Source organism: Bos javanicus, chromosome 29 (assembly GCF_032452875.1).
Source record: "Bos javanicus breed banteng chromosome 29, ARS-OSU_banteng_1.0, whole genome shotgun sequence".
NCBI lineage: Eukaryota > Metazoa > Chordata > Mammalia > Artiodactyla > Bovidae > Bos > Bos javanicus.
This window is the reverse complement of record NC_083896.1, coordinates 18587491-18610206: the sequence shown is the minus strand read 5'-3', so window position 1 is coordinate 18610206 and position 22716 is coordinate 18587491. Positions and strand designations below refer to the sequence as shown.

The window sequence follows — 22716 nt, the reverse complement described above, 5'->3', positions numbered from 1 at the left end:
CCACAACCTTCTGAGGTAAATGTTACAGGTGGCAGGTGGGGAAAAAAAAAAAAAAAGACTCAGGGAGACGCAGTGGCATACCCTTCTTCACACAGGTCAAACCTTATTTCTCTGTGAAATTCACTCCCCTTAAACCAGTACCCAGCCCCACCTTATCCCACGCCGCCCCACCCCCGGCCTCCACCGCTTCTCGTCTTCTCAGTCGTCCCAGAAATTAAAAACGAAGTGGTTGGCCGCAAAGCTCTTTAGGGGGTCTGGATTGCAGCTTGACGGCTTTACAGTTTTAGGAGCTGAAAAGTAAAACCCTCAAGGTTCTCACGTCAAAGGACCTGTTAAGGCGCAGAAGGCGCACGCCTTCCCTCTCAGCGCCGGGGACCCTGGGGCCCAAGTCTAGCCTCTCGCAAGGGCGCACGGGCCACCATGCGCATGCGCAATGGCCTCCGGACGCACGCCGTCCCTCCACTCCCTGCCCCACCCGCGCCCGCTCCCAGGCCCTGAGGGATACAGCGAGGGCGTGTGTCTGGCTTCTGCTGGCCGTTGGCCCCCTCAGACGGTGCCCTGGCAGAGCTCTCCTCGAGGCCCGTCGCCTCCCCTCCTCCCCGGCTCTGGCAACAAAACTCTAGCGTAGAGCCGGGGAGATGGGGAGGAGTCCTTCAGCGTGGCACCCCCAGGGCCTCCGGCTGGTCTGGAGTCGGCCCGCCCCGAGGGGCGTGAGGAGGGGGCGGGGCTGAGGACTTAGGACTGGGGCCCAGAGACCGCCTCCTGCAGAGCCCGAGCAGGCAGCCCAGTCTGGTGCTGAGAGAGCCATGACCGCGCTACGGGGGCTCTGGCCCGAGATGCAGGATACCTGCACCTCGCTGGGGCTGATGCTGTCGATCGTGCTGTTCACGGGGCTAGCCCGCGTGGTCACCCGGCAGCAGCTGAACGGACCCATGGCCCACGCCTTCGTCTTGGAGTTTCTGGCCACCTTCCAGCTCTGCTTCTGCACTCATGAGTTACAACTGCTGAGTGAGCAGGAACCCCTGCACCCCACCTGGCCGCTGACGCTAATCTACTTCTTCTCAATGGTGCATGGCCTGACTCTGGTGGGCACCTCCAGCAACCCGTGCGGCGTGATGATGCAGATAATGCTGGGGGGAATGTCCGCTGAGACGGGTGCGATTAGACTGTTAGCTCAGCTGATTGGTGCCCTGTGCAGCAGGTACTGCATGAGCGCCCTGTGGAGCCTGGGGCTGACCAAGTATCACGTCAGCGAGAGGAGCTTCGCTTGCAGGAATCCCATTCAAGTGGACTTGCCCAAAGCGGTCATCATAGAGGCTGTCTGCTCCTTTATTTTCCACAGCGCTTTGCTGCACTTCCAGGAGGTCCGAACCAAGCTTCGTATCCACCTGCTGTCAGCACTCATCACCTTTTTGGTTTATGCAGGTTTGTTATTCCCACAAAACACTGGGCACGTCCGGAGCTTCTATGACTTGAGACTCTTAAGTTCTTTGCCAGGATTCATTCGAAACTACTACGCTTCTATGATGTCAGTATTGGTATTTCCGTAATTCTAATCATTTTGCAGCTCATTCTTTACCGATAGGGTGCAAATATAGATCCTCCATTCAGTGCTTTCTTTTTAACACCCAGAGAAAGCCACTTCTGTGCTGAAACAGAGATCATGTGAGATACTGCCAAGGGTTCAGATATCCTACAAAGGGATTGTTGTAATAGTAGAGAGGAAAGATAACATCGGCTACCTTTTGCCCACTTGGTATATAGATCCTTGCTGAGGCTCGCTGAAAAATGATCCTGGGTTTCAAAAGTTCCTTCCAATTTAAAGCACAAGCTACATGAATAGCTAGTAGTAAGAGTGGGAAATAAACTTCTATAGTTCTATTTCTTATTTTTTACAAAATTACTTAAAATCATATATTTCCTTTCTAATTCATCTTGAATTTTTAATGGCCTATCAAGAAAGATGTGTTTTAAAATCAAAACTTGCTTGAAATCAAAGATTTTTTAAAAATAATTCTTGAGAAAATTCTTGAGAAAAAAATAATTCTTGAGAAATCTGCTTGATTTTTTGTAAATCGTATTTACCTTGACAGATCTCAGATATAGTGGATATTCTAACTAGGACAGGAAAATATTCTAAATAGGATAGGGAAATTTGAAAAGCAGTGATGAAGCACGTCATTTTAAATGATCATAACAGAATATTTTCACTAGAACTATCTGAATTGTAAAATGTTTGGGAGGTAGGAATCTAATAAAAAGAATTAGTAGTAAGACTCTGTCTTCTGCCCATTGAAAGGGAAACTATGAGTAGAAGCAAACCTTAAGGATTTTTAAACATATGCTCAACTTCCTAGGTAAAATGAAAGACTTTCTGATTCATTTCACCTTCTTTAAAATCTAGTACCATCCTTTTTGTAGACTCAGATGGAAATGAGTGGTATAGGAAAGAAGGAAGGATATATGCATATTTGAGGGGTTGGTGAGTAGTTGCTTATTAAAATTTTAAGTTTGGACTAAATCAGAAACATCCCCTGTATATGAACAGAATCATCCCTTGCAAAAAGTTATGCCACAGTTTAGCTCTGTACTTTAATTAGATGTGGTAAACATTTAAAAGATGTTTTAGGGATTTCCTTGCTGGTCCAGTGGTTAATACTCCTCACTTCCACTGCAGAGCTAGGGGGTGGGTGCAGGTTGGATCCCTGGTCCAAGGAACTAGACTTTCACATGCCCCACAGGGGCAGCCAAAAAAAGAAGTTTTAAATTAACACAATGTTATACAGAGTTCCTTATCCCTCTCTTGATAATCTATAAATTGGTATTCCTGTTTTTGTACTTTTAATACATATTTATTATTTCAACAGTAATACTGTATATAATATTAGCCAGTATCTATTTTATAAGTGACAAAGATTTTGAGAGAAGAGAAACAAGATAATATTTAAAATTATACATAAATATAATGAGAGTTATTGGAAAGGACCCATAAAATAACAATTTAAGATATCCAGTAATGTTCTTTTCCTTCCCCTCACATTACTGACATCAACATTGCTGAAATGAGGCTACTAATTGATGGAGGAGGAGAGACCGAAAGGATCACTAGAGCAGTGGTTCTCAACATTCCCTCTACATAGGAATCACATGGGGAGTGTTTTAAACATATCCATATTTGGGTACAGAGATTAAGATTTAATTGCTGTGGAAAAAAAAATAAAATAAGATTTAATTGCTGTGTGAAGGGGCCTAAGCAATGGTAGATTTAAATTTTTCCCAGGTGATCCCAATATGAAACCAGGACCGAGAACCACTGCTCCCATCTATATTTTGCTGGTCAGTTCATCACAGCCACTAGTCACATGTACTTATCAACTAAAATATTCAATTCTTCAGTCACTGTAACAACATTTCAAGTACTCAATAGCCATGTCTGGCTAGTGAGTACCATATTGGACAGCGATGAAAACTGCAGGGACAGAACCTAACAATTATTTATTGTTGTTACAGATATTGATTATTATGATGTTCCTTTTCTGCCAAATAAGGAAGATAAGAATATTCACTGGGCAGCGTGCAAGCATATAGGAAATTTATGAGTTTTGGTATTTAATCCTTACAACAACCCACTGATGAATAAATACATTATTCCCATTTTAAGTAAAGTAAGTGAGGGTTAAGAACGTGAAATGCCTTGTTCAAGATCACACAGCTATTAACAGAATGAGCTGGAACCATGGTTCAGATTTACACTAAAGCTTATACTCATTTCATTATCAGCATTTTATAGCATGCTCCTAAAAAGTAACAAAAATATATACATACAACTGAATATTGTTCAGCCATGGAAAGGAATGAAGTTCTGATACATGCTACCATAGGAATGAACCTTGAAAACATTATGCTAAGCATAATAAGCCAGACACAAAGGGACAAATGTTATATGACTTCACTTTATATGAAATATTCAGAACAGGCAAATTCACAGTCAGAAAGTAGAACAGAGGTTACCATGGGTTGGGCAGCAAGGAGGAATAGGGATTTTTTTGTTTAATGGGTACAATTTCTGTTTGGGGCAATGAAAATTTTAGAAATAGTGGTGATGGTTGAACATTATAACTGCTGCTAAGTCGCTTCAGTCGTGTCCAACTCTGTGCGACCCCATAGACGGCAGCCCACCAGGCTCCCCCATCCCCGGGATTCTCCAGGCAAGAACACTGGAGTGGGTTGCCATTTCCTTCTCCAGAACATTATAACTAGTGCCATGAATATACACTTTTAAATGGTTAAAATGGCATATGTTATATTTTACCATAACATAACAAAATTTAAGTTAACAAAGGATTGTTACCAAATAAATTTAGCGAACACTGGATTAAACAGATTTTCTAATTTAAGACTCACAGAGTTTTACTATGCTACTGTTTATAGTGAAACTCCAAGAGAAAGATATGGAACAGTTTTTCAAACATAGGAATACTTTTGTCTAGGAGTGTGCAGTAGAAGAGAGCATACTTTGGGAAATGCTGCACTAAGTCATATCACTCCCCATTATTTTCTATGGATATAAATCATAACTTTAGGTCAGAGCTATTTAAATAGAGTGAACTGTTTTAGGACTAGCTCAGTGTGTATCTCATCAGGCAGACATAAGGACTTTGCAGGAAGGAGTTAAGAATAGATAGGGAAGGGAAGGCAGGGGAAGCATTAGCTAAGTCAGGAATTGTTACAAGTTACTTCAATATGTAACTCTCTCTCATTTTTTAATTTCTAAAACACTATTGGGCTTCCCTGGTGGCTTAGCAGTAAAGAATCCACCTGCAATGTAGGAGACATGAGTTTGATCCCTAGGTTGGGAAGATCCCCTGGAGTAGGAAATAGCAACCCACTCCAATATTCTTGCCTGGGAAAGCCCATGGATAGAGGAGTCTGGTGGGCTACAGTCTATGGGGTTTTAAGAGCTGGACACAATTTTGCAACTAAACCACCACGACCAAGATAATATTAGTATTGGTTTGACTAAGTTGCATGCTGGGATATTTCTTTAATCACTTGCATTTGAGGATACCCAGAAGTCACTTATACAGGTCATATCAAAAGAACTGATTATTTAAGCTTATAGAACATAACTGTTCAGCAACAGAGCTACAGGCTCCTTGGATAGCCAATGACTAAGCATCTGATTGCATATTTATTGATTTAGCACCCTGCACATTTGTGCAGATGGAGGCCACTGATGTCTTTAACACTTGTATTTATTGGCTTCCCAAATAAAGTGAAAAAAAGCTTTGTGTTATTAACATATTAAAACTATAAAACTATTAATGCAGATTTGGAAGGTTTAGGTTTGGGGAGAATTTGGTTCAATGACTAGGATAAGAGAGAACTGCGTAAATTAATTAGATATTGGGGAAAAAAATCTATTTTACACATCCAAGTAGGTTGTCTTTCTTACTGTACTGTTCCTTTGCAGAACTTTTAGTTATATACTTGTTTTCTGATGTAATGCCTGTCTTCCTCCACAAAACAGTAAGCTTTATGAGTAGAGAGACTAAAATTGTTTTATTCATTATGAAACATAACCAGGACTGAGAGTGTCCCATTACAAATACTCATTATTTTTAGAATGAGTAGAATGAATGAAATAGCAAATAGTCTATTCACTTAAAAAAATCAAAAGAAATAATACATATCTGGGTATTCCATATTTTATGCCTAAGAGCTTCTAAAATAAGCCTAATAAAATGTCCAAAGTAATTCCATTTTTACTCCATTCAGGAGCTTTTGGAATCCTTCTAAGTCATGAAGAATTTGGATAGATTATTTGTCAAAGAAGGGAGCTAAGTCCTATATATATATATATTTATATTTAATACAATAACCATAATGACATAGGTTCCAATCTACAAATGAAAAACAGCTTCAAACAAGGCACAAAATATTTTGTTTTTGTTTTTCTCATGCCAGTATAATACAATGGTAAAGAGCATAAGCCTCTTGGACTGTGTCCTTAGGATAGATAATTTAGGTCTGTTTCCTCATCCTTAAAATGGAGAATAACACTATCGCTTCAGACTATCATGAAAAATAATGTACTCCAAGTTCTTCCCACAGTAACTGGCATAGATGTCTGGTCACTTTATAAATTAGTTAATTGACACTGTAGCTTTTATACAAGTCTTGCATGATTTTAGTGTCATTCTGTCACAGAGAACTTGATTTGCTTTAGGAGTGCTGAGACACCTAAGTGCCTATAATTACCAGATTTGGAACTCTGTCTTTTGACTGTCCTAATTTCACCAAGTTCACACTGTCCTCTGAGATTCCTGGCAGCCAGCTGGATCTCCCTGTTGATACCTCTTCTTCAACAGGTGTAATGGCTTCCTCCCTCCAGACATCAATACATAGTAACTAATTTTTCAGAGTCATTTTCTCCAAGTTCTGTGCCTGATGGATAATTCTTACTTTTTAAATAATTCATATTTAACTACAAAATACATGAATGTGTTCTTTTTGTAAATAATGGAAACACTACCAATGAGACTCTCAATGCCTTTTGATTACCATCCTTCATGCCTGTCCCCTCTCCTTCCCTGCCTCCTCTTCTCACCAGTATAGTCCTCTGTGCGTGCGTGTCCTTCCAAACTCTTATGTACATTTACTGTACATATTGATAGGACCCTACAGAAACTATTTTATGTGTGTTCATATTAAGATGAATCATACCTTACTTTCTGCAGTTTTTTTAGTGGTGTGGTTCAATGATACTATCTTGGAGATCTGTGTTAGTAAAGAGATCTTTCTTATTATTTGAATACTGAACAGCATTCCAAATTAATAATAAAGTTATTTATTTAGCTATTTTCTTATGAATGAACATTTAGGTTTTTCCCAGTTTGTTGCTATTATAAACAAACAACCTTATACATGTCTACTAGTATACAGGTACCAGTAGTTCTCCAGGACAGTGGTTTTCAACAGAACAATTTTGGCAACGTCTGGGAACATTTTTGTTTGTTATATGGGGAAGATGAATATGCAGCTGACGTTTAATGGGTCAAGGCTAGGAATGCTAAAAATCCCACAGTGCATAGAACCCTAACAAAGAATGATCCAGCCTAAAATATCAAAGCCAATGCCATGTTTTGGACCTTTTGTTGACACAATGGATTTCTGAATCAGTTAACTTACCCTTAATGCTTAAAATAACAATTTTTTTTTTCATGATTTTGTGGGTTAGATAGGAAATTCCCCTGAGATCATATAGGTGGACAGTTGGTTTCTTTGGAAGAGCAAAGGTGCTTCACTCATGTGTCCAGCAGTTAACAGCCATCTAAGACACCTCAGTTTTTTTCCTTGTGGCCTCTCATCCTCCATCAGCCTAGATCAGCTCATGTACACGGTCAGCGCATTGTTCCAACACAGCAAGGAGTAGAAGCCAATGATGGATTTACTGAGACCTGAACCTAGAATTCAGTGTTGCTCCTCACATTCAGAATTCACATAGCATCACTTCTGCTGCATTCTATTTGTTAATGCAAGTTGCAAAGCCAGTTCATACTCAAGAGAGAGGAACAGACTTGTACATCTTAAGAGAAGCAGCATCTACCAAGTCATACTGAGTAGATCTGGTGATGGGAGGATTAGAAGACAGAGTATGAAGTAACTGGAGGTTTAGCGTGGTATAAGACCAAATGATAGTGTTCTCAGACCTAATAGAAATACCAAAGACCTAATGGGAATACTGAAGCAAGCTAATTATGAAGGCAATGGTTGTCTATTGATAAATGCCTTAAAAAAATCACAGGTCACTTGTATTATCACTGTACATATTACATTATATTTTATTGTATAATCTGTGTGGAAAGATCTGTGTGAGTTCTTACCTTTCTGTTCATGGTGTCCAGAACATAAGAACTCAATAATTCTTTGTGGCATTAATTTGAAATGACCACATGCCAACCAAATAATTCTGCTGGCCCCTGGCAGTTGCAGGCTCAACATTCCAAGATTTGACTATTCAAGAGTGGTTCTGAAGGTCCATGATGTGATGTCATTTATAATTGCTGAGGCATGAATATGAATTGTGCTGTGAGGCTGGCATGCCAAGAAAAAAACTCTTAGCCACGGAGTGAACTCAGTTCATTTCTCAACATCTTTATCTCAACAAAGCTTCAATGTTTTCAGCCTGTCAAGTGTGAAATTTTATGAAAAGGTCACTTAATTTCCAATTTTATTTCACGGCATTTTATAAAAACAGTTAACATGCTCTTGTGGCATGTGTCCATGTAAAATTTGTGAAGATCTCTGATCTGTTGCTGTAGCTAAGTTGGAGGCAGATGAGTGTGCTCAAGCTTCCACATGGAACAACCACCAGAAATGTCTCTATCTCAGGGATACAATGAGGGTATGTTCTGAAAAGCTGAGCCACAGTTTTGGTGAGTACCACTGGACAGCCAGTCCAACCTCTTTCGCTTTTCCTCACTTGCTGTGTGGCCACAGCTATAAAATTCCTGGGCCCCATCTCAGAGAGAGACCCTAAGTGAAGAGCTGGACCCTAAGTCCTGAAAAGCAGGCAACAGTTAGAATTTGTGCTGATCTTTCATAATTACTCAGTCACTTCTTTTTTTATTAAAATTTTTTTCTGTAACCACTTTATTGAGATATAATTCACATACCATTCACAATCACTTCTTTAGGGCTTTGTTGACAAGTAAAAGTGGAATAGTTTACTTTTTGTTCCAACACCAAGGTTATTTCTGTTCAAGAGGATCCTGGGATATTGTACCCATTTTAACAACATTTTCATTATATTTTTATTAATTTAAGTTGAATGTTAAGGGCAGCCAAATCTGTTTTACAAAAGTGTAGGAATACTAATAGAGCAGGTTAATTTTCAATGTGTATTCATAATATACCACAGCAAAAGCACTGGATGAAAATTCTTAATGTCCTTTGTCCTCCTGCCTTTTTTGCACCTGGCATATTATAATCTATAATCTATTTTTATATTCTATAATATGCCAGGTGATTCTGCAAAGAAAAATTACAGAATAAGAAAACTTAAATACCTAAAAGTTTTATTTAGTAATCCCTGTATTTCTAGTTGCAAGAAAATGTAAGATATATGGTTTGATATCATTCTGGTTAATATGTATTACAGGAGGAAGTCTAACAGGAGCTGTATTTAATCCAACTTTGGCACTTTCACTGCATTTCAAGTGTTTTGATGAAGCATTCCTTCAATTTTTTATAGTATATTGGCTGTCTCCTTCTTTAGGTAAGTATATTTTTATTCAATATGATGAAAAGATTAGGGTATACTAAAATACAATATGGAATGTCACAAAAAAGGTATGAAATATTATGTCCGAAATAACATTTTATTTTGTGCAGTATCCGTTAAAACTGCTTTTGTCTTTAAAGAAACAAGTTAAGAATAGTAAGTTTGAAGTTTAATCTCTCTTTAATATGCCCTTAGATATGAGGGCAAAGAAGTGACGAGTGATTACTTCCACTAAAAAATAATCTTTTTTTGCTAAAGGAATTTGTTTTTTCAAGTTTGTGAGCTCCAGATAAAATACTATTTAGCTCATCTGACCCATTTTGTCGAACAGCATTTCATGAAACAATACAGAACTATAATAAATGTAGTTTTAAAATTTTCCACAAATTGCATTCCTGTTATTTCTATCTGGGTCAGTTATGTAAAACTCTTCTTCTCAAATAGGTCAAATAACACAAAAAAAGTTACAAAATAACTAATCATGATATGCATATCCTTATATAAATTATCAGCATTTCTTGATTTTGTTTAATCATCTGTTTTAAGCCTGACTGTAATTCACAGCTATAAATGAATATGAGGATAACTGGCCTTCTAATTAGTTCATTCTTCTTTTTATCCATAGTTTGCATTTTGTTTCTTGTTGCTTATTTCTGTTAAAAAAAAAAGGGGGGGCAGGGGAAGGGGAGGGTACCTACAGAAGAGAACATGGGCCTAACAGGTTTGAATAGCCATGACACTTTACTCCTCCCATTCACCCTCCATTCCTGTCATTTAGGACTTTTCCTCACATTTAGCATCTGTTGCGCTCAGTAATCGGAGAAGGCAATGGCACCCCACTCCAGTACTCTTGCCTGGAAAATCCCATGGATGGAGTAGCCTGGTAGGCTGTAGTCCATGGGGGTCACTAAGAGTTGGACATGACTGAGCAACTTCCCTTTCACTTTTCGCTTTCATGCATTGGAGAAGGAAATGGCAACCCACTCCAGTGTTCTTGCCTGGAGAATCCCAAGGATGGGGGAGGCTGGTGGGCTTCCGTCTATGGGGTCAAACAGAGTCGGACACGACTGAGGCAGCTTAGCAGCAGCAGCATACTCAGTAATATCTATACCTAAACATGAAGAATATCAGAAACTGTATTTTAAACTGCTAATAACGGTAACTTTTTTTCATCTATTCATTACTAGTGTTTTCCAGTAACTTCTTCAAAGATAAATTATCTGTTTCTGATTTTTAAGAAGTAAAAAAAGGTCACTGAAGTTCACAAAGAAGTTAAAAAGGTCACTAATTGGACAGGTCTACTAATAGTTTTTTTTTTAATATTTATTTATTTGGCTGCACCAGGTCTTTGTTGCGGCACATGGGATCACTGATCTTCATTATGGCACATGGGATCTTTTTTTTTCCAGTCATGGCAAATGGGATCTAGTTGTGGCATGCCAACTCGTAGGTGCGGCACGTAGGATCTAGTTCCCTGACCAGGGATTGAACCCAGGCACGCTGCCACCTCCTCCAAATTAATAAGATGTTAGAAATGTGACTGTAAGGATGTATACAGAATTAATTCTCTAGCTTATACATTTCATATAATGAAAATTAGTAAATTCTATTTGATTCTATAAAATTGCAACTCCATTTTAGAAAGTTTTAAACATGTCTTATTTTCTAGCTCCAACTTTATAAAGAAAATGTCAAATTTTGTGAATTATATTGATTCTGATTTTTTTCTTAATCTAAAGCTTCTGGTTGCAAAACAGGCTCATCTCTTTAAAATTTGTTATCCAAATATTAGTCAAACCTTAATTTCCTTATCAAATAGCAGTAAATTATCAAATCTGCATGTGATAAAAACACATTCTTAATCTAAGTTTAACTGATTTAGAGTGTTAAGCCTACCTTTAATCAACCCTGAATATTCACTGAAAGGACTGATGCTGAAGCTGAAGCTCCAGTAATTTTGACCACCTGGGAAAAGGCGACTCATTGGAAAAGACTCTGATCTGGGAAAGATGGAAGGCAAAAGGAGAAGGGGGTGGCAGAAGATGAGATGGTTAGATAGCATCACTGACTCAACGGACATGAATTTGAACAAACGCCAGGAGATAGGGAAGGACAAAGAAGCCTGGCATGCTGCAGTCCATGGGGTCACAAAGAGTCCGACACAACTTAGTGACTGAACAACAATAGAGCTTTAAACCTATATACGTTAAGATAAAACCATTAACCACCACAGACTTCTCTTGGACAGTGATTTGAGTCCCATGGCTAAGTCCCCTCTATCTGTTTCCCATTGAAAAATTTTAAATCTTTAATATAAAAATGTCTTTTAAATTACCTATTATACATATGCTAGATTTATCTGATATGACCTCAAAAATGAAAATTTACTAATGTGATTTTTAAAAGCATATTTATATTCAAGTTTTAAAATGTCAACTGAAATTTCTGTTTCAGAAACTTTGCTTAATACAATTCTAAAAGCTACTAATGGTTGAGATTAAAATGGAGACCCAAGTCAAGTTTCTCACTTAGCAAGTCAGTAATGGAGCTAGAAATAGAACTCCAGATCTTTCTATTTATCCTTTGAATTCATTATTTAGATCCTACTAGTTTTTCCAAGTATGTACTGTTTTTAAAGATTAATGGTTGAAGAAAAATCATGTGAGAATATTAGACTTTAAAATATCTACATGATGGAACTTCCCTGGTGGTCCAGTGGTTAAAACTCCATGCTTCTACCGCAGGAGGCATGGGTTCGATCACTGGTTGGGGAACGAAGATCCTACATGTCATGTGCTACAGCCAAAAATAAATAAAACAAAATATCTACAGTTTTATGTAGAAGTCATATAGCTAATTCTTTTAAACACACCTCTAGAAATCTCTTGGTAAATAATTGTATATAATCTTAAATTATAATCACTGATCATAAACTTCTTAAAGATTGTGTTATTTTACTGTTTGTCTTTCAGGTATATTGCTGATGATTGTGATGTTCAATTTTTTCCTTCCATGGCTGTATGACAACCACACAACTAATAAAAAGGAGTAACTATTCTAAAAGACTCAGCCTAAATTACAGGACAGTCAAGCTGGATGTGATAAAGATTTTATCACCTAATATTCAACACTGGTTGCACTGGATTCATCAATATTATCTTCCTTTGAAGAAGCTGCCTTAGAGCTTTCATCACTGGAACTTAAAAAAAAATTACTGTGAAAATGAGGTATCCTGTGTTTCTCAGTTAAGGCTTCTTCTTTTAAGTGTGTATTAAGTGCTGCTAGAAAAGACTCTACATTAAGTATAAATCTCAAGTGATAATTGTTAATTTTGATGAAAAAGAAACTAAGTACAGGGTGAGAAGGGAAAGATGATGGTGGGACCAAGAAAGAGTATGTGTATCAGATGTCATCTGAACGAGCAAGATTTTTAACCAAAACTACAACCAGTCATGCTTACAGAACTGGAGAGGGATACTTTTCAGCCACTACCTCACACAATGATACCATCAGCAGTGTCATCTTTCAATAGGAAAGTTGCTATTAGAAGTAGACATCTACTGATATGGGGATTCCTGAATTTTGAATATATTCTAATTTAAAATATTTTCTCTAAATAGGCAATTTCAGAAGCTTTAGGCGAGCTGTCATTCTTTAACAGACTTTACTAAAGCACTCATACAAAGTTTATGCTTTTCACATTCTCATTTGATTGTAACAGCTACTTTATGAAGTACGTAGGGCATGTATTTTTAATCTCCATTTTACAGATAAGGAAACTAAGTCTGGAAGGGAGTTTACTGCTCTGCCTAAGGTGAAACACAGTCAAATACCATCTTTAGACTTCTACTTCAATATAAAAATATCTTCTCAGTCATCATTAAGACTAAAGGAAAACTGGAGATTTTGAAGAAACATTAAATATTTTATAATGTTACAGTCTGTTTAGGAATTAACAGCTCTTTCCAGGCTTAAAGAACCTTCAAGTTTTCCTCTATCAGAAGCTTTCTTTTATTAAAGTTCAAAAAGGCTAAGTATGTTTTTCTTCAAAGGAATTCTATCATCAGGGTCAGAAATGAAAGCAAAGAGAAAGAAAAGGTTGGGGAGGGGGATGAAATAAGATCTGTTGAGTAATAATCAGTTAAGCAACGCATAAACTGCCAGGTGATTTAAGTGCTGCTTGGTGATCGGCCTGTGATAGTCACTCTCCATAAACCTGCAGACTGAACTCAAAAGCTGCAGGCTACCCAGCAAGGCAGCCAGTTTGAGGGTCATGGACTTTGACTCTTGAACTTAACACAGATGGTAGTAGTTTCTATTTTAAAAAGCAGAGTTCATAAAATTGCAACAATGGCTAAATGGAATCTCTGACTTGTTTCATTTGATCTGCACAGTATTTCAAACAAGTTAGTATTTGTAATATTTTTTTTAAAACACAAAAATCCACAGTTCTAGCTTTTCTTGGAAAAAAAAAAAAAGGATGAGTCAACATTAGGGCTGAATTCTGCTATTACAACCACACAAAATAACTGGTCCCAGGACTTCCCTGGTGGTCCAGTGGCTAAGACTCTGACCTCCCAATGCAGGGGGCCTAGGTTCGATCCCTGGACAGGGAACTAGATCCCACATGCCTCAACTAAAGATCTCCCATGCCACAACTAAGACCCAGTGCAGCCAAATAAATAAAAAAGACTGGTCCCTTTAAAATAATCCCTTTGCCACTCCCTATGTCTTCCAAACATGAAGCTGAATTTCACTTGTTTCATGGCTTTTTCTGTACATAATTTTTAAAAATTCATAAATTCCTATCTCTTTATCATGAGACTGTGGTTTAAGAAAACTGAGTGTTAATTTGTGAAAATACCCAGCTCTCTAAACTTCACTTCTCAGAATTAGAGGTTATGACTTCTGATGACATGGTTTCCCCTTGCAGCCCTCTCAAATGGTAGCTTGGCTCTTTTCTCTGCTGCCTCCATTAATAACGTCATCAGACCATGCCATCTTCTACCTAGGTACTCCTTCCTGCAATTCTATCTACTGTATCTATTGTATCTACTGTACAGACCCCTCAATTCCTTCTTGATCTTTTCGGAATGTAGTTCCTTTCTCACTCATTCTCTACACTACTCCAGTTACATTTGCTGGTGATTTCAATACTTACAAAGATGATCCTTCCAGGATCTTGGCCTCCCACTTCATTGGCTGAACTTGAAGGCTCTTCAGTAATTTTTCCTTTCTCTTCTGCCTCAGCTACAAATTTGGTCATAACCTTGAGCTTGTCATTACCAGTAACTCAGACTCTTCTCTGACCTCAAACACCTCTTTCCCCAATCACTAACCCCTTTCTCCAGCTCACTTCACCCTACTTTCTTTATCTCCAATGCTTTGAACCCCCATGGGGAACTTGGGTCCATTGATACTACCACCATCTCTCTCCCCTATCAATTACTCTCTTCTGAAGCAGCTTAAATTACACTCTTGCACAGAATCTTAATTCCCTTGTTCCTCTAACTCCTCATGCTTACATAGGTTAATCAAAATTTAATTAATTCCAACTGTCTACTTATTCCATGCCTGCCTCCATACATGAAATATAAGAAAAACTGGGTAGCGGTAGGACAGTTCTTTCAAAGACTTGCTATAAACAAAGAAAATGTGGGTGGTATCTAAAGGGGAAATTGGATCAAGAAAGAATTTCTTTTTTTAAGGTGGGAAAGATACTTGGCATGCTTACATGCTGAGAGGAATGATGCAGTAGAGAAAATGATGATGTCGGAAAGGGAGGGGAGATTTAGGTTCAGTTTTTAATAGCTAAGAAAAGATAAAAGCAAATGCACAACTGAAGGGGCAGGCCTTAGCTAGAAGCACAACAGATGGTTCATAGAAACAGGACAAAAGGTAAGAATATATGGGCAGAAGACTTAGGTAAGCAGATGTGATGATGTGAGTCTGAAGAAGCTCAATTTTCCTCTTCCCATTTTTTTCTTGAAGCATTCTAGTCAGGCCTTCAACTCCACCATTCCACTGAAATTCTTGCCAAGCCCATCAATGACTTTAATGTTGTTAAGTCAACGTCTCATACTTCTTACCTATCAGCAGCATTTGCTACAGTTTATTGCTTTCTCCTTGTGAATCACTTCACTTCCCCAAAATCATTGTCTTTCCAGTTTATTCTTCCTCCTTTCCTCCAAACTAAACGATACCTTCCCAGGGCTCAGTCCTCTGAGCTCTTTTCTATTTCTCCTTATTCCCTTGGTAATTTTACCCAATCTTATGGTTTTATAGCAACTGTATCATAACTGCCTAATTTCTATGTCCAGCTTATACAACCGTCCTGAACTCCAGACTCATATCCATCTGTATATGAAACATCTATACTTTGTTGTCTAAGATATAACTCAATACATGCAGCTCTAGTTAATTCAGATTGCAAAGTGTATCCATTCTATTGGTGGTATTTGTAGTTATTCAATATTAAATCAATGCTTCAATAAACATTCTTGTGCACATGTGTCTTTCTAGGGTAGTAGGCTTTTGTACTTTTCATTATGGCCTACCAGCATAGTTTGGTCAAGCCTCCATCTACTTCAGTTCAGTTCAGTTCAGTCGCTCAGTCATGTCCGACTCTTTGTGACCCCATGAACTGCAGCATGCCAGGCCTCCCTGTCCATCACCAACTCCCGGAGTTCACTCACACTCACATCCATCAAGTCGGTGATGCCATCCAGCCATCTCATTCTCTGTCGTCCCCTTCTCCTCCTGCCCCCAATCCCTCCCAGCATCAGAGTCTTTTCCAATGAGTCAACTCTTCACATGAGGTGGCCAAAGTACTGGAGTTTCAGCTTTAGCATCAGTCTTTCCAAAGAACACCTAGGACTGATCTCCTTTAGAATGGACTGGTTGGATCTCCTTGCAGTCCAAGGGACTCTCAAGAGTCTTCTCCAACACCACAGTTCAAAAGCATCAATTTTTCAGCGCTCAGCCTTCTTCACAGTCCAACTCTCACATCCATACATGACCACTGGGAAAACCATAGCCTTGACTAGATGGACCTTTGTTGGCAAAGTAATGTCTCTGCTTTTGAATATGCTATCTAGGTTGGACATAACTTTCCTTCCAAGGAGTAAGCGTCTTTTAATTTCATGGCTGCAATCACCATCTGCAGTGATTTTGGAGCTCCAAAAATAAAGTCTGACACTGTTTCCACTGTTTCCCCATCTATTTCCCATGAAGTGATGGGACCAGATGCCATGATCTTAGTTTTCTGAATGTTGAACTTTAAGCCAACTTTTTCACTCTCCTCTTACTCTTACCCAAATTATTGCAATAATTTCATGTTTCTATTGAGTGATCCTATTAAAGCAATCAAATCATGCAGCACCTATTTCAGACTGAAAGGCATATATTCCTTGATTTAACTATTACAAAACCGTTGGTGTAAAACATTAATGTGCTGGAAAAAGCTGCACATGAATCAGTGTGATTTCTGGGTATATGGACAGCACTGCCCTATTTTAGCAATCATTTATGAGCTGGTTCACATTATTTAAAAACATGCTATAGCAAAACTGTACTAGACTACTAGGGCTGGAATAACTACACTTGACAGCTTCCTACATAAGGAAGAATTCCACAACTTCTTGCTTTTAAAAGACACCATAAACAAAATGAAGACATGTCACAGAGTAGGATATTGGAGTCCAGAATATATAAAGGACAGACGAGTAAGAAAAAAATTAGGCAAAAAAACATAAAAGAGTCAAATGTACAAAGCAGAAAGGTGTTCAATCTCATTAATAATCAGGAACATGGAAACTACAATCATGATGAAATTCTACTTTCATATTCATCAGGTTGGCAGAAATTCAGAAGTCTGGAAATATCAAAAATATTAGGAGGAAACTATTACTTTAAATAGCCCCAATCATTTTGGAGCACAATTTAGCAAAATCTAGCAAAGTTTAAGGTTTACATATTTAAATGAAATTTTTTGGGACAGATTAGCAGAAATTAACATTTGTGGGTCCTATTGGCTGGAAAAGTACTTCTTATTGTAGATGAAATGAAAGCTACTGCAACACACACACACACATGCATATAAGACATGCGTAAGAATATCTGCTGCGGCACTGCTTTAATAATGAATAACTGGAATCTTACATGCCCGTCATGAGAATGAATGAGCTGTGCTAGAGAGCTGCCTGTATCAAACTTTTAAAAAAGGACATCTCTTTGGACACATCTCTATTGGCTGCATCTGGCCTGAGTTGTGGTATGTGGATCTTTTTCACATGGGACCTTTCACTGTGGCACATGGATTCTCTACCTGTGGTGTGAGGGCTCAGCAGTTGCAGCTTGTGGATTCTCTAGTGGGCTCAGCAGTTGAGGCATTGGGCTTAGTTTTTCCATGGTATGTGGGATCTTAGTTCTCTGACCAGAGATCAAACCCGTGGCCCCTGCATTGCAAGGTGGATTCTTAACCACTGGAACACAAGGGAAGTCCTTGCCTATTATCGACTTGAATGAAACTATTACAGTGCTAAGTAGGAAAAATGGCAGAAAGATTCAATTAGTAATAGTTACAAAACATGCAACCCAATACTATGTAATATTTATAGGATATATACACATGGAGCAAAAATGCAAACACATACATAGTTATGATAAATACCAAATTGGAGATAGTGGTTATTCTACTATTTGAGATAGTGGTTACAAAGGGAGCTTTAATTGTATGTGAGTTATGTTGGTATGTGTTACATTAGTCTTCTTTTAAACTGAAGTGTAGTTGCTGCTGCTGCTAAGTTGCTTCAGTTGTGTCCGACTCTGTGCGACCTCATAGAGTCTGGCAGCCCACCAGGCTCCCCCGTCCCTGGGATTCTCCAGGCAAGAATACTGGAGTGGGTTACCATTTCCTTCTCCAATGCAGGAAAGTGAAAAGTGAAAGTGAAGTCGCTCAGTCGTGTCCAACTCCTAGCAACCCCATGGACTGCAGCCTACCAGGCTCCTCCGTCCATGGGATTTTCCAGGCAAGAGTACTGGAGTGGGGTGCCACTGCCTTCTCCTGAAGTATAGTTAAGAATAACATTATTTTCATGTGTATAGCATAGTGATTGTAATACAGATTATACTTCATTAAGTTATTACAAGATAATGGCTATAATTCCTTGTGCTATGCAATATGTCCGTGTTGCTTATCTACTTTTTACATGATATTAATAGCTCATATCTGCTAATCTCATATCTCAAATTTGTTCCTTCTCCATTTCTTCCCTTTGGTAACCACAAGTTTGTTTTCTGTATCTGTGAGTCTGTTTCTGTTTTGCATATACATTCATTTGTATTATTTTTCAATTCCACATGTGGTATCATACAGTATTTGTTTTTTTCCTGACTTATTTCACTAAACATAATATTCTCTAGGTAACATTAGTCTTAATATGCCAAAAATATTTCATAACACAAATTATTTATAAAATTAGGTAATAACTAACTTTTCCTTTACCTGCAGAGTTTTGCATTTAAACAATGAATGACTGTTATAAATTTTCTGATTTTCTGAAACCCTAAACTGTTTCTAAACTCTAAACTGACATACAGGGACTTCCCTGGTGGTCCCATGGTTAAGAATCCACTGTGCAAGCAGGGGATGTGGGTTGGATCTCTGGTCAGTGAACTAAGATCCCACCCTCCACTGGGGAACTCCCATGAGATCTGGAGCCTGTGAGCCACAACAAAGACCCCACATGCCACAACTAAGACTTGACACAGCCAAGTAAATAAATAAAAATAAATGACAATATAAAGCCCAAATCCCTATTCCTCAGATTAAAAAAAAAAAAAAAATACACAGAGAAAAAAATGGTAACCCACTCCAGTATTCTTGCCTGGAAAAATCCATGGACAGAGGAACCTGGTGGGCTGTAGTCCATGGGGTTACATGACTGAGCACGTGTGCACGAGGGTTGAGGGAGATGGGGTTGGTAGCAATAAACTGGTAGAATAATAAAATACAACTGGGCAGGGGACAGGTTAGTTTTCTGGTAACACCATAACAAAGTACCATAAATGAGGTGGTTTAGAGTAAGAGAAATTTATTTTCTCACAGCTCTGGAGGGCAGAAGTCCAAGGTCAAGATGTCAGAAGTCATGACCCCTCTTAAAGGCACTAGGGAAGGATCTGTTCTGGACCTTTCTCCTAGCTCTGGTAGCCTCAGGCATTCCTCTGCTTGTACATGCCTCACTATAGCCGTCCATCTTTACATGGCTTTCCCTCTATCCATGTCATCTCTGTGTCCAAATTCTCCCTTCAGATAAGAACATGTCCCTCCAGTAATGTTAGATTAGGGCTCATCCTAATGACTTCATTTTAACTTGATTACCTCTGTAAAGGCCTTATTTCCAAATAAGGTCACACTCAGGTGCTGGGTGTTAGGACTTCAACATCTTTTTGAGGGGAGACAACTCAACTCATGAAGAGGGAAAAAAAACTCAAGTTTCCCTCCTACCTCTGTTCCCTACCTCTCCGAGAAATAACTTTCTCATGTATCATGTATTTGCACATGACATATATAATCCCCACCGTAATTAATGGACCTTGGAGCTTACTGAGTATTGGTACACAGGCTCAATTTTTTTTTAAGGGATATAGTTTTCCATTGTACAGAGGTACTGTAAATAATTTACTCAGTGGGAGGAGAGTTCGGGACTGGGGGTGGGGGACACATGTACACCCATGGCTGATTCATGTCAATGCATGGCAAAAACCACTACAATATTGTAAAGTAATTAGCCTCCAACTAAAATAAATAAATACATTTAAAAAAATAGTTCACTCAGGCTTAATTATAGATATTGAGTTTATTTTCAGTCTTTTACAAATAAAGATACTATTCATATCCTTGTGCTTAGACTTTTCCTAGTGTGAAAATTTATCTTTTAAATAAATTCCTTTAAGTGAAGTTTTTGGGTCTCTCATGGGCATTTTATTATTATTTTTATACTCAGCAGGTGGTCTGGATCCTTTTTTTTTAATTGGAGGACTCAGGTGCACTTTCAATTTTGACTTATCTGGTGGCACAGTGGATAGGAATCTGCCTGCCAATATGGGGGACACGGATTTGATCCCTGGTCCAGGAAGATTCCACATGCCTCGGAGCAAATAAGCCCATGCGCTGTAACTACTGAGCTGCACGCTGCAACTACCGCACAGCTTCCCTACAGACTATGCTTTGCAACAAGAGAAGCTACCGCAATGACAAGCCCTTGCACCAACGTGAACAGTAGCGCCAAAACTAGAGAAAGCCCCTGCAAAGCAACGAAGACCCAGCACAGCCAAAACTTTTTTAATTAAAAATATAAAATTTGACAAACAGTATGTCCCTCAGTATTTATAAAAATCTTCCTTAACTTTAATTAAATACAACCTCAATTTATAAGGTGTTTTTTTTTTAAGGTTTAGGCTTGCAATTGTTGTTTGGTTGCTAAGCCTCAGTGTCTGACTCTTTTGCAACCCCATGGACTGTAACCCACCAGGCTCCTCTGTCCATGGGATTTCCTAAGCAAGAATACTGGAGTGGATTGCCATTTCCTTCTTCAGGGGATCTTTCTGACCCAGGGATTGAACCCGTTTCTCCTGCACTGAAGGCAGATTCTTTACCACTAAGCTACCAGGGAAGCCCAGCTGTAAATTTTGCAAACCAGTATCCAAGGATCTTTTCTATTTGGGGTAATCCACCACTGTGAGAACCTAGGCAGAGGGAGTGCCCTTCCACAACAGAAGCTGAACAGACCAGATATTCCTGTTTTCTGGCAACACATAGAGTACCAACCAGGACCCTGTGGTCAGTCACTCAAAGACATAAAACAATTAAATCAGCCTAACAACCCAGAGGAATCACATCTTATGTAAACCAATTGGAGTTCCTAACCTTTTTCTGACCCTGGTTTATTTTACCTTTCATGTCCATTTCGTGAGCTACCAAATAGCCTTCTAATACTTTTTTTTCCTGCTTAAATTAGCCAGTTTTGGATTTATTTACAACCAAAATTTAGGCTGGTAATTTTGATCATACTTTTATGAACATAAATTGATATACTATCCTCACATACATTTGCATTATACACTATGAAGGTTGTTATTTTGGGGTAATATGTATTTGCTTTTCTTCCTAATTCTGTCCGCTACTTACTACTACTGCTATTGATATGCTTGATGCAACCACCCTTTTCTCCTTTTTAACCTGTTACATGCAAAAGAAACTAAATGCTCAGGTATAATGGACTTGTTTGTAGAGCAAGAGTACAGACTTGTAGTGAAGGCCTGAAGGTCCTTTGAGAAAAAGTACATAATTTTATCACATCTCTTTTAATTGCTCAGTGGAATTTTAAATATCAGGCATCTCAAATGTATTCTAAAAGGTGAGTTAACATTGTATTTGTAGCCGCTTCTTTCTGTTATGGAAAGAATTACTTACTATTTGTAATAATTACCATTTACTGCATCATCTTTCAGGCACTGTTGTTAGTGATTCATATAAACTTCAAAATAATCCAAAAATAAAATCCTAAGAATTAGCCTTATACACTTTTATTTAGCCTTCTCATCCCCAAGTTATATATTTCTATTTTTCTTCTTAAAATTATTGTTAAAAACAATTCTAAGCTCCACTGCTCTCCCAAAGAGTTTTTCTGATTTCTTATCTGACGTTATTAAGTCCCCCACATTAGATATTGGTTTTATCTACATAGATAAGAGAAGACAGAGCGATATGCGAATGAAAATATTTTTCAATTTTACCTTCTTTGTCATGGGATGGCAACAATTCTATTAGAACCCTCAGAAGGGATTTTCTTAGAATTAACAGGAGGAAATGGCAACCCACTCCAGTACTCTTGCCTGGAGAATTCCATGGACAGAGAAGCCTGGTGGACTACAGTCCATGGGGCTGCAGAGTTGGACATGACCGAGTGACTCAATGACAAGTCACAGAAGGTGGTACCAGATTCACCTATTCTAGAAATACTTGAAAAACATGATTTGTATGAGAATTAGCTATACAGTGATTCTATGTGAAATACTGCAGATATATAAAACTTTATCTAAATATCTAAAATCTCTCTGAGCAATGAGTAATCACACCTGTCTTCCAGAAGTAAAGGGCTACAATCATCTGTGCATAATCTCTCGTCTTCAATCATACCAGCAAAGATCCCAACAATATCTCAAAATACTTAATTAACATTTAAAGAAGCCTGTGTGAAAAGTATCAATATCTGACAAAGTAATCTAAGGGAGGCAGAAATACACTGGGATATTTTAATGAATTTATGTTTTAAACAACAGAATCTAGAACAGATGATCACTAACTAGCCTTAAGGATATTTTAGATGGCTCATATTATGGGCGGAGAGTATCTATGTCTTTTCTTT

General features: G+C 38.4%; 1 protein-coding gene across 1 annotated transcript; it reads left to right on the top strand.

Moving 5' to 3' along the window:
* Window positions 1–251: 251 nt before the first annotated feature.
* On the top strand, window positions 252–15781 carry AQP11 (aquaporin 11). Its single transcript, XM_061406157.1, has 3 exons — window positions 252–1425; window positions 9164–9280; window positions 12259–15781. The coding sequence occupies exons 1-3, from the start codon at window positions 807–809 to the stop codon at window positions 12336–12338; spliced, it is 816 nt and encodes a 271-aa protein (XP_061262141.1). The 5' UTR covers window positions 252–806; the 3' UTR covers window positions 12339–15781.
* Window positions 15782–22716: the final 6935 nt, after the last annotated feature.

Excerpts from the sequence above, each read along its gene's own strand:
- AQP11 (XM_061406157.1), top strand. The coding sequence starts at position 807 with ATGACCGCGCTACGGGGGCTCTGGCCCGAGATGCAGGATACCTGCACC. Across the intron at positions 1,426-9,163 it reads CACCTTTTTGGTTTATGCAG|GAGGAAGTCTAACAGGAGCT; the intron begins GTTTGTTATTCC and ends TATGTATTACAG. Across the intron at positions 9,281-12,258 it reads TTGGCTGTCTCCTTCTTTAG|GTATATTGCTGATGATTGTG; the intron begins GTAAGTATATTT and ends TTTGTCTTTCAG.